Source organism: Rissa tridactyla, chromosome 2, assembly GCF_028500815.1.
Source record: "Rissa tridactyla isolate bRisTri1 chromosome 2, bRisTri1.patW.cur.20221130, whole genome shotgun sequence".
Lineage (NCBI taxonomy): Eukaryota > Metazoa > Chordata > Aves > Charadriiformes > Laridae > Rissa > Rissa tridactyla.
Genome location: NC_071467.1, coordinates 133,915,222 through 133,927,519, shown reverse-complemented (window position 1 = coordinate 133,927,519; position 12,298 = coordinate 133,915,222). Strand labels below are relative to the sequence as shown.

The 12,298-nt window shown below is 45.3% G+C and overlaps 1 protein-coding gene across 1 annotated transcript in view; it reads left to right on the top strand.

The window, feature by feature from the left end:
- Positions 1-5,012: 5,012 nt before the first annotated feature.
- ITGB8 (integrin subunit beta 8) overlaps positions 5,013-12,298 on the top strand; it is a 47,478-nt gene continuing 40,192 nt past the window's right edge. Inside the window, exon 1 of the mRNA XM_054192944.1 lies at positions 5,013-5,182. Within this exon, the coding sequence (XP_054048919.1) occupies positions 5,053-5,182 (130 nt within the window). The 5' untranslated portion in view covers positions 5,013-5,052. The remainder of the gene's footprint in view (positions 5,183-12,298) is intronic.

The window sequence follows — 12,298 nt, the reverse complement described above, 5'->3', positions numbered from 1 at the left end:
GAAAAAAATAATGGAAAATACTATTTTGGGGAGTAAATATTCTATTTTGAAAGCTGACATTACTACTTTTCACAGTGAGTACTGAGCCTAGAAATGAGAAAGAGTGTACATAGTTTTAATATCTTATATGGAAATACATCACAACTTTGTCAAAATTACATTTGCTTAAAAATGTTGTGTATTGCATTGGACAGTTGGAATTTTATATAGAATTTTACTGGATATAAAAACAGCATAGGTAGATTGTTCATAGTCCGCACTGGTGGGGGAGAGGCCTATGACTCCTTGGCAATCTGTTTCTTGGGAACAGCTATTGAATTTGAATTGTTCCATCATTTAAAATTGATGGGTTATGAAAGATTTGCAAAATACACTGACTTCTTTATATGAAACAGATGCAGTTTAGATTCAAATGTTGTGTAAAAAAAAGAAACCAAGCTATAGCAAATGCAATTGTATCTGACAGACAAGCATGTGATCCTTTTATTTAGTTATATAGCAAAGAAATACAATTTGCATGTCAGTGGGATCAAGTGAAACTACCAAATCCCAGACAATTACCGTACTCCAGCAAGATTTTAAATTATTAAAATAGGAAAGTTGGAAGAATGTGTAATCAATTTAAGTATACCAAAATGCTTTTTATGGGGATTTTAATTGTGTCTAAGATGCCAAGGTAATGTAAGAAATCACGTGAAAGACTAATGAACAGATAATGCATTTTTCATTTGAAAAAAGTTTTGATATTAACAGTTGTAAACCACCATCACTCTTCCCTTTGCAATCTTGGTTTGGACTCTCCCCCATGAAATGGCACATCAAAGATGGTTGGAAATATTCGACCAAAAAAGGAACATGGTTTTTTGTAAGAAATGCTTTGGGGTTTTTGACCGGCTCTAGTGAGCATTCACTGCAGATGCAACATTTTCAAAACTGTTTCCTGAAAAGAGAGGCTATTCACCAACACTGTGATAGACAATTATATTTTATTTTCAATAAAGCAAATGTAAATACTGGAAGGGATCCACAGTTATAACACTTCAAGAAATTTGGTACACATGTAATATAAGAACAGAGAATTACTTTCCACCATAAAAAGTCATAGAATAACTTAGGTTGGAAAAAGCCCCCCAAGGCCCAACCAGCCCTCTGCTCAAAACAGGTCCAATTAGATCAGACTGCTCAGGGACTTGTTCAGCTGAGTTTCAAATATCTCCAAGGACCACCAATGGACTGGAACTTAAATCCAGTTCCAGTCGTCTTAAACTCCTCATTACAAGTCTCTTATGTGACCTTAAATGATTCAGTTTCTCCATTTGCAAAACCAGAATTAGTATTCAAATCTCCTGCATAGTGTTCTTTGACAATTTATTCAAAGATGCTATCACTGCAAAGTAAGTATTTTTAAGTCTTTGGATACCACCATGGGAGGAATGAAGCTAAAGAAATAGGGGGAAGCTGCTTTTTACATAAACCAGCAGAATACTTTGAACAGTTAGTGGCCTCTACTGATAGAAGCCACAACTAGTGGCACCTTCAGCTCTTGGCTTCTTTGTTACTGGTGACTATTACTGTTCAGGGTGCGCAGTTCTCACCCAATACTGGCATCCTTCTCATTATGCTCTTGGTATTTAAATTAATGACTAGAGTATGTTCATTTTGGTTACCTTATTCTCAGATTTTATGTGAAATTATTCATTTTTTTTCTGTACTGTAGATATTGTCTTTCTGCCCAGAATGCCAAATCCTTGGACATCATTCTCATCAGCCTGTAAGGACGCTGTTTCCTATTTGTATGGTGAACAGCCTATGCTTAGAAATTCGGAAGATAATTCATGCTGTTGAGGACAGAGCTATTTTCTTTACAATGCTTATGATAATTTAAGTTCTGATCTGATAAAGAGATTCATACAGAATATATTCATATGGAGTATTAGCTGTATTCTTCCTCCCATCAGCACTACTTAGACTATGCAGGTGAAAATCCCAAAGCAGAGAGATCTCAGTTTCAGTGACTTTTACTTCTGCTGGGATTTTATTCAAAGATATTCCCTTTAATTTCTTTATGTCTCATCCTGGACTCTTTTTTCCAGATACATTTGAATCAACATGAATTTGCAAAATCATGACCCAGGAGGTAGACACTATAGTCTCAAATAGGAGTAAATTGAGTTTAGTTTACCTGTCACAAGTGCATCTCATTTCAAAGAACAGCATCCAACTGAGCTCTCATGGGACATGTAGCTCACCACTTACATAGTTTGAAATTGTGACTTCTGAAATCATAGAGCTTTTAGGTCAAGAACGCCAAAATATTTGAAGTCATGTAGATGCTACCCTTTTATGTTACCATCACTGCACAGGACTTTCTCACATCCCATATCCCTATTTGGGCCGTGGCTGCCTGAGGAATGACACTCAAATGTCCGAAACAGGTGATTTTTCCAAGATGAAGCAAAAAGATAATACAGTGTTTAAAAACTCCCAAGAGTGGGAGTATAGGACTGCTCCATTGCTGTTTCTTCCTCAGCAACCTTGAACAAACCCAGTGTGTGTTCAGCTTCTGACCTTTGACGTGCAGATGATAACCCATCCTTATCTCAGCTCCGCGAGGCAGAGCACAGGGTCTGAAAATCTTCAGCAGCCTTTCATTCGTAAAGACCGTGAAACAGCACAGTATTTACACTGCTTGAGTTTGCCTTATCTATTAACGTTGTAGCCTGCAGAGGCAGGCTTGGGCGCCGCGTCGAGGTGCTATTTTAGGATCCTGTGCCCACTGACTTCTGTTAGGTAGTAACAGAAATGAAGTGATGTCACCGTGATGGCTATGGCTGGCTCTGTGCTCAGCCCAGAGGCCCCAAGGCCTGAGGCCGGCACATCTACCCCCGCGGTGGGGCTTGTAACCCAGTGTGACAGGACCAGGTGCCCCAGGTGTGTTTCACCTACCAGGAAAATGCCACCCACCACCTCCTCTGGGAGTGGAGCCCTCATAGAATCATAGAATTCTCTAGGTTGGAAGGGACCTTTAAGATCATCGAGCCAAATCATAAACCTAACACTGCCAAAACCACCACAAAACCATGTCCCTAAGCACCACATCTACCCGTCTTTTAAATACCTCCAGGGATGGTCACTCAACCACTTCCCCTGTAGTAGCCTGTGCCAATGCTTGATAACCCTTTCTATGAAGAAATTTTTCCTAATACCCATACTAAACCTCCCCTGGTACAACTTGAGGCCTTTTCCTCTTGTCCTATCACCTTTTACTTGGGAGAAGAGATGGACCCCCACCTCTCTACAACCTCCTTTCAGGTAGTTGTAGAGAGCGATAAGGTCTCCCCTCAGCCTCCTTTTTCCCTCAGCCGCTCCTCATAAGACTTGATCTCCAGACCCCTCAGCAGCTCTGTTGCCCTTCTCCGGACACGTTCCAGCACCTCAATGTCTTTCTTGCAGTGAGGGGCCCAAAACTGAACCCAGTATTCAAGGTGCGGCCTCACCGGTGCTGAGTACAGGGGGACAACCGCTTCCCTAGTCCTGCTGGCCACACTATTCCTGATCCAGGCCAGGATGCTGTTGGCCTTCTTGGCCACCTGGGCACACTGCTGGCTCATACTAAGACGGCTGTCCACCAACACCCACAGGTCCTTTTCTGCCGGGCTGCAAGGGGTTGTTGTGACCCAAGTGCGCTGAAACTAACAGCAGGAGAGGCGGGACGCGGAGTGGAGCAGGGCTGGGCGGGCAGGAGAGCGCACCTAGGCCCGGCGGGGCTTTCCTGGCCCGCACGGCGAGGTACTTTCCGCCCGGGCACGGTTAACCTTTGCGTTACTCCCACTTGGCCCCAAGGGGTGGAAACTCCGCGCAGAAATTACTCGGGGAGGGCGATAGGAGTGATAAAAGGAGGGGAGGTATTTTTAGGTAACGTGAAGTAACCGGCGGCGGCCGGGTGGGGGGGATGAGGGGGTGCGCCGTGGGAGGGTGGTTTGCCGGCCCGCACCGGAGGCCGGTCGCGCTGCCGGCAGCGGGGCGGAGAGGCGCCCCGGGAGGGTACATGGGCGTGTTTCTGAGGTCGGGGGCAGCGACGGGGAGGGTGAGGAGGTGGCGGGCGTGAGAGTGGCAAGAGCGCCCGGTAGCGGCGACCGGCTTTACACGGACCCACAACTGCCGGCAGGGCGCGGGGCTGCTGACAGGGCCGCCCGCAGCGGCGGCCGAGGGGCGGCGGGGCAGGACGGACGGCGCAGCGCCGTGCCCGCGGCCTTCGCCCGCCTCCCCGCGGCGGCCGCTGGCGCGGCCGGGGGGAACAGCGGCGGTGCGAACAATGGGCGCCGGCAGCCGCCGAACAAAGGCGCGGGCGGGCGCAGTGACTTCACCGCCGGGCCCGCCCCCGCCCGCCCGCCCGCGGAACCTGCCCCGCTGCCGTCTCCTAGCAACCGAGCGCGGACCCGCCGGCCCCGCGCGCACCGACCGCGGCGGGGCCCGACGGCTCTGCGGGCGGCCTGGGCGGCCTCCCGGCCCCGCGGCGCGGAGAGGCGGCCCCGGCGGCGGCGGGTCGGGACGGCGGCGGGCAGTGCCCACCTGGCGGCGCGGCGGCGGCGGCGGACGGGGGGCGGCAGCCGGGGTGGGGGGAGGCGGGGACAGCTGCCGGGCGGTTGTTTCCCTGAGGGAGGTGCGGTGCCGCCGCCGCTCCCCGCGCGGTGCCAAGTGCTTCCCCGCGGCCGGGCAGGGCGGGCTGCGGGGCGCCCCTTGTGCGCCGGGCTGGAGGCGGATGGAGGGAGCCGCTCTCCGCTCTCGGTCGGGGCCCCGCCGCTGCCGCCGGGGGGCCGCCCCTCGCGGGGCGCGGGGGCGCGGCGGGCGCTGCCCCTGAGATGCAGCGGCCCGCGCCCGCCCCGCCGCCGCCGAGCGCCCTACCTGTGCCGGGCCCGCCGCCGCCCCTCCCCCGGCCCCGCCGCCGCCGCCGCCCCCGCGGGGGCCGGGACTGAACGCGCCGCGGCGCCGAGACGCGGCCCCGAGAAGAGGGCGAGGGAGCGGGAGCGGGAGCGGTGCCGCCCGCGGCGCATGATGTGGGTGCCGCTGCTGGCGTGCCTCACCGCGGGGATCGTCTCCGTGCCCAAGTGCCAGCGCGGCCCCGGACCCCTCCTGGGGGCGGCCCGGCTGCTGGCGGCCGTGCCGGGACTCTGCCAGCGCCGTAAGTTACCGGGTCCCCTCGGGCTGCTCGCCTGGTTGGGGTTGGGGTTGGGTTTGGTTTTCGCGCGGGGGCCGTGCCGGGGCGGAGGGCATGCCCAGGTTCGGCGGCAGCCCACCGGGGCACGGCCCTGACAGCTGGGGCCGCCCGGTGCCGCGGGCACACACCGCCCCGGCCGGCCGGGCGGAGCTGGCGGGCGGAGGGTACCTGCGGGGAGAGCCCGTCTGGAGCGGCCGGCCCCCGCCCGAACTTCACGCTCCTCGAGTAGCGCTAGTGCCAGCCCGTGGTTTGCCCGTCCCGGGGGCGTCCAGCCTCTACCGAGCCCTGGCAGCTCCCCGGGAGCCCGCGGGGAGTGTCGAGGTCCAGGGTGCGGCGGGGTCCTGAAGTGCCCGGTCACCCTCTGCAATCCTCCGAGAAGCGGCACACAGACACCCCGGTGGGTGACAGGCTACGGATGGACAGTTCTTAGGGATGAAAACACTGTTTTTTACATCGTCTATATGGCATATGGTGACAGGGTTTAAAAAATTGATAGACTTACGGAAAAATAGTTGTCTCTTTACCTTGGACTAATGTGTATCCTGACAGTTCCCTGCTAGCCGTGGTACTGGTGGTGGCAAAGGCTCTGGTAATTGTGGGCAACACCTCAAATTGTGGAAGGGCTTCCCAAAACCCCCTGGCATCAGTTCTGATGCATGCAGGCTGAGGGGAGTCCGTGCAAATGCACCTTAGATCGTACTGCAGTTGATCAGCCAGAGCTATCAGGTTAGTCAAGTATTTCATGAAGGATCTTATTTAACTAGTAGTGGTCAGAAAAGCAGATCAAGTTGTCAATCACCTTTCCCTTTTTTTTTTTTTGTTTGTTTCCTTTGTGGAATAAATGGATATTCCAAGTTTAAGCCTGGAGTTAATTTAAAATGTTAACATGTAACCTCTAAAAATAAGATTTACAATGGGAACAATGTATTAGTCTTAAGTTCCTTATTGCATATGTGACAAATTCATGCCTAATTCACTGGGATTTGCCCAGTGCTATTAAAAACAATGGAATAATTTGTTAACTTTCATAGGATAATTTATTTTGCTTTTTTGGCTTCATATTTTGAATTCAAAACCAAACTAAATGTCAATAGGAAAAAATAAAATATAATATTATTAAATTTCTTATGAAACATGACATCTTGTGTTTAGTATCCCAGATTCTTTTTTGTGCAGTGTAATTGAGTTGAAAGGCTAATTGAAACTTTATGGAGAGGATAGTTCTGTGCCTGAGTGCAGTGCTGTACTTGCTCATGAGCGTAACTCCTGGGTGCACACCAGTGCAAATAATGCGTGAGAAGAGAATGCCATAGGGGAAGATTGTGCATGAGACTTTTGGTCCAGAGGATGCTTGCTCTCTTCATTGTGCTCAATAGTGAAAATATACATGGATGATATGTCATGGGTTACGTGTTTATTGTAACAACAGCTCTCAGATTGGGCAGCGTGTTAACTCAGATAGACCTTGTTTTTTCCTCTTCATTTGAAACCTCTGCTAATTCATGAAAGCTGAAAGTCACACTGAATTCTTTCCTTCATACATAATCACTTTACAGGCTAGAGCCACAGTTGAAGCAAGAAGAGTGTTTTGTGTTGTTTTTCTGTGAATGAATGCATGAATTTTTTCATTATTATTATTATTAGTGTGTGCTTTTTCTTTTGGTTGTGATAGCTCTATCAGCCAGTGCAGCACCACCTGGATTCTTTGAACTTCTGTGGACTGCTCTGAGAGGGACTCTGGGCAGTAGCTCCATGCACAGCTATTTGGCAGTGCAGCTTTGTTGAAGCAGCCACTCCTTTTTGCTTCTGCCATGACAGTGCTGGGCATGGAGAATAGCATCATGCTGTTCCCGTGCCATCAGCGAGTTCAGTTTATTTATATGCAGAGTTGTCAGAACCTGTGTATCTCTTGCACTGAATCTCCAGTTCTAAAAGAGACTGGAATTAATATGAAATGTACATGGGACTCCAGTTTATTCATTCTTATTGGAGCACTTGTGGCTCTTCTGATTGAAAAATGGACCGTTTGATGCTACCTGAGGTATTTGTTCTGCAAACTGCAGTTTGAGATGTGAGTTATTGCTTGGGGATAAGTGAAGGTAGAATTTGACCCTGGGTTTGGAGTTACGAGGAGCGCAAAAGGAAATCTCACAATACTGTAAAGTTGCAAGTCCCAAATTGAAGGTTCTGTAAGCTCAGATAAAAAGGTTAGTGTTGCCGCCTTCTACAAAGGGTGCCTTGTTCAGCAAGTTTCACCAAAGGAAATTTGCAGTTCACTAAGCCAACTAAAACAAATACCTGACATAAGAATGGAGCTAGTTCCATAGTGATTTATGCAGATCCCAAATTTATGTTTGAACGCTAAAACCCGACAAACTCCTAAAGATGTAAACCAGCGAACTGAGTAAATGCTGGGTTCTACAGCAAGAGCACGTGTATGCATTGTGTTAATCAGTTGTGTAAGTGCTCACTTCAGTGGGACAGGCTTGCCTTGTTCAGAAACTGAGCTGTTGAAACTCTTTTAGTTTTTATCTGCTGTATAAGCACATGGAATATGTAGGGCTTAAATACTGAGGAATGACTGATTGGTCAAGGATAACAGAAGCCATTGGTACAAAACTCATCAGTGTCTCAAAACCAGTTTTTACATATATTAAAGTTTGAAAACTAAGGTGTTCGGTGCTTTCAAAACTATCTAGGTAGTCATTCCTGTATGAAGCTCATGTAAGCAGGCTTTACTTGTAATGTGCACACAGGGACGGAATGGCATGAAAATCTTTATCCCTAATTTAGGAGCTGGAGAACTGTCACACAACAGTTCTGTTACATAGTTGTGGTTGCCAAATCTCTTGACCTTTTAAAATTTGGTATTGTCAGTCTTTTTTAGAGTGTCATTTGGAAAGACCGGTTAGGGGTTTTAGGCAAGTAGAGGATATGTGATCATAGCAGGGACAATTGTTAATGGATTTATCCCAATAAGCATGACTTCTGATGCTAAACATAATTCGTTGATGTTCCCTCATCTGAGTCTTTGGTGCTTTTCCAGTCTCGTTACATCAGATTCCTATGTGTGTTCCCTCTAGTTAGAAAGTTTCATAAATCATTACTGTGTCACTTCTCAAAGGAATAGACAAAGTCATTCAAACCACCCATGGAAGAACATTTTTGAAGAGAGGTGGTGCAGGTCTGTCCCTGGACACAAAAAAAAGTCAAATAAATGGAACATCATGGTAGCTTTAACTGGTGTTTGTCTGTTGATTTCTCTTCTGTGCTTGCCCATTTCCTTTTGGGACTCAGTGGAAGAAGCTGTATTGTATGGGATACTCAACAATGAGACAGTTCTGCTTTTCCTAAGGCTTAAAACAACCCAAGAAGAGAAAAATCCATTTTTAATTTCCTGAGTCTGCGTGGGTGGTCTGTTCCCTAGAGGTATTGGACCATCGTCGGGAAAGCCAACCTGGGTGTTTGAGAGAGCGCATGGTTGTAGGTTGCAGTTCTGAGGAATAGCGAAGGGGAGGTTTGCTTATCTGCAGATTGCCCAAGGAGCATATTATGCCAATGGTATGCATAAATTTCCTTTGCAGATTTTACGCTTATCATCATCTGTTGCAATTTCATGTCTTTTCAGGGGTTTTATATGGTAGGGTTGTTTTTTTTATTTTATGGTTCTTGCAAGTTGAATGATACTGGTGGTTGCCTGTATAGTATTTACAATATTTCCATGCTACAGGTGTTTAAGATGTGGCGAGACTGGGAAAAGAGAGAAGATGGGCAGTTCACCAACTAGAAGAGCAATAAGCAAATAAGCATATTCTTGGTGCTCTGGGAAGGTTGTCTCTATGTCATTTAGGATGTGCTGTTGCTGAAGGAAGTTGTGAAGGCAGCCTAAAGATTGCATAAAGCAGGAATACTCTGTATAGCAGCTTGAAGAGGCAGTAGCTTCTTTTCTGGTCCTTAAACTTCTGAGGGCTGGAACTGCAACAACTAAGTAAGCAGGAATCATACCCCATTAGTCAAGAGGCCCGAATGAATATATTTGATTTTCCATTAAAGTACAATCTAAGTTTAATTTACCTCCCCAGACTGACAGAACGATGTCAGAGTGTGAGCTTTATGGAAGCTTAAGGAAATCTTGATCAAATAAGCCCTCATCTGGTTGTATGTTCAACAAGAGGACATTAAAATGGCAAATTATAATCTCCTTTATACTTCACGAAGTGCATGAATGCTGGTAATATTTTTCAAGTCCCTAGAAAGAACTCATGATGACATGTCCACTTTAATCGTGTCTTGAATTTGGGACAATTTGTATCAGTTACTAATCTACAGTAGGAGGTATGAGAAGAGAAACAAAAGATTTTATATTTACAAATTGTGTAAGTTGACATGTGCTGCTGGTATTTATCAGGACTGTTTCAGAAAGTCAAATTCATTTTTATTTTTGGGAGTAAGTCCTTAGAAGCTAAGGATCTCCCTTCTTTAGAATAGGCCTGACGTAAGAAACATTAGCATTATTGTACAAACAATATGTACACTACATACAGGAATTATTTTTTTTATTGCCAATATACATTTTAAAAACTGCATATAGCATACTCATACTTCTTTGGTTTTGGGACAGGTGTATCTTAGGCAGTGATTGGGATTTAATGAGTTCTGTCAGGGTAAGAAGGACAAGCAGAATGGCTTTGTTTCCTGAGCTTTAATATATTAATCACACTAAGATCGTATGTTAATATTTTCGAGAATCATATATGTGAACTTATGAATTCTTATGGCCTAGGTGTTTCTCTTGCTTCTTGTGTCCTCCTTTCCAGCAAAATCTGTCTTCAAAGCTCTTGTGCATATCCATTACTAATTGCTGACTTCTGCCTAACCAGTGGAAAGATGTAATACTTCTTTCTGATCTGCTTAAATAGGCATAATTTATGATGGACAAAATAGGATATGGTCTGTTATTCTTTCCTAAGCACTTGAACTTTATTAAAAGATAATTTTTTTTTCTTTTGGCAGTTTACATAAATGGACTTGGGCTATTTAGTTTAGCTTTTGGGAAGGAAGTAGGGCTCTAATGAATTAGTTCACTGTCCACTGTAATGGAACCTTTCTTCAAGAAGAAAAGTAAGCTTCTTGCCAGCCATTCAGGATTCCCCCTTGTTCTGGTGGCAGAACAAGAATAACCCCTTGAGCGAAATGTAAGTGTTTCAGGATGATTGGAATTTACAGCATTAGAAAGCTGCCAAAAAAGCAACTTTTAGCTGAGACTATATTTGTTTGAATTGAAAAGTTTGCAAAGCTCATAATTGACTTTTTTCTTCGTATGTTTTTATGCTTCCCATGACTTCATTGTCATATGCCTGCGGTGACTTCTTCCTGCTATTACCCATGGTGACAGTATTGAGTCTGAAGTATTTATAATTATCAGAAGATACTAAGACAGAGATTTTAACTACAGTTATTGGAGGAGGAAAATTCTGTAGTTTCAGGCAGGTGGAATGATGTTCCTCGGTGCTTGATTTTTATTTTTTTTCATGCCCCTTCTCTGCCCACTGACTTGGGAACTAAGTTGTTAGCAGCAGTATTTCATTGGGTTCAAATCTCGAAACCTTAGGTATTTTTGGTATTTTGCGGTTGTTGTATCTGTGTTATGAATACATCTGCATGATGTATGGTGGCATCACAAAAGTAGTCCAAGTCTGATTAAACCAGTAACTGCCCTTTCCAAAATAAATTCTGTTCCTTCTCAGTGTTCAAGGGAATTAGGCTAAGTGAATTCCACTTGTTCTACTGTACTTAAGAGTACAATTTATTTCCATTTCACCTCTTCAGGATGACAGGGGTTAGTATTGTGCTGAGGACAGCTTGCTTCTCTCAGATGGGAGCTTCTTGCTGGAAAGCTGAACCGAGATCCCTTGTGCAAACAGGACTCCCAGGAAATAAGAAGAGTTGAGACAATCTACACTCTGGCACAAATGATGCGAAATTACCTAAATAAAACTAATGACATCAGCAAGCATGATTTTCCAATCTAAGCAAAACCACTGGATTGCATTTTGCTGTCAAAAATGCTGTGGCATTACTTCAGAGCATTAAACCAACCGCTACCTGTTTGAAATCTAGACTTTGCATGTTTGAAGGCTGTCCCTTCCAGAGCCTTGAAGCTGCACCTGCAGACCGTACACATGTGGGAATACTTATTTGCAGAAGCACAAGCAGAAGCTTGAATTCAAACAGTGTATGTGCACCAGTAGTTATAGTGAGTATGCGAGTCTGCATATTTTAGAGCCTGCGGTCATGTTTTGTGTAATCTTCGCCCCCAAATTAGAAAAAACTAACAGGCTTATATAAACCTAAAATGGAGTTTGGCCAATGTCTGTTCCTAGACAGGTATGTTGGGTTTGGGGGGTGGTTTTTTTGAATGTTTGTGAGCAATGCATGTATCTCATATTTGAGAAACTAATTTCTCAGTATTCTCTTAGAAGACCCTTGTGTTCTTCCATTTTTTATCTATATATTCAGAAAAGCACTGTAGTTTAACTCACCTTTGAAGGACTCATAATTCAGCTGTTAATCATCAAATGGGATCATAAGAGTCTTTTGTGCTGTTATCACACAGTTAATTCAAATATGACATCTGTTGCTGCATTCAAAGAGTATAAAAGTAAGAAAAATAATTTAGAAGAAAATCCCAAAAGTTTTTACCACATTCCATTTGCCTCAGGGCCAATAACTATGTTTAAAGATTGAAAACCCTATTGAACAGCAAATCACTGAAATAAATGCCGAACACTTGGTATTCCAGAAGGCAATAACATTTTTAAAATAGCCCTGCTGAATAACTGCTCCTCCCAAACTTATGCATTAAATATTAAAAGTCGTTGAAGAGTGGTTGCTATCCTCTCTGATACCAGTCTTAGCTTTTGCTTAATATTCTTGAGGTTTCTTATTGTGAATGTAAACTATGTATTATGTGTTCAACGTTTTGTTTAATCGTGACATGTCTTCTTAATATACACATGCACACAGTTTTTGGTTTTTGGTTTGTTTCAGGAAAAACTTCTGTAAAAGCACAATTCGGCT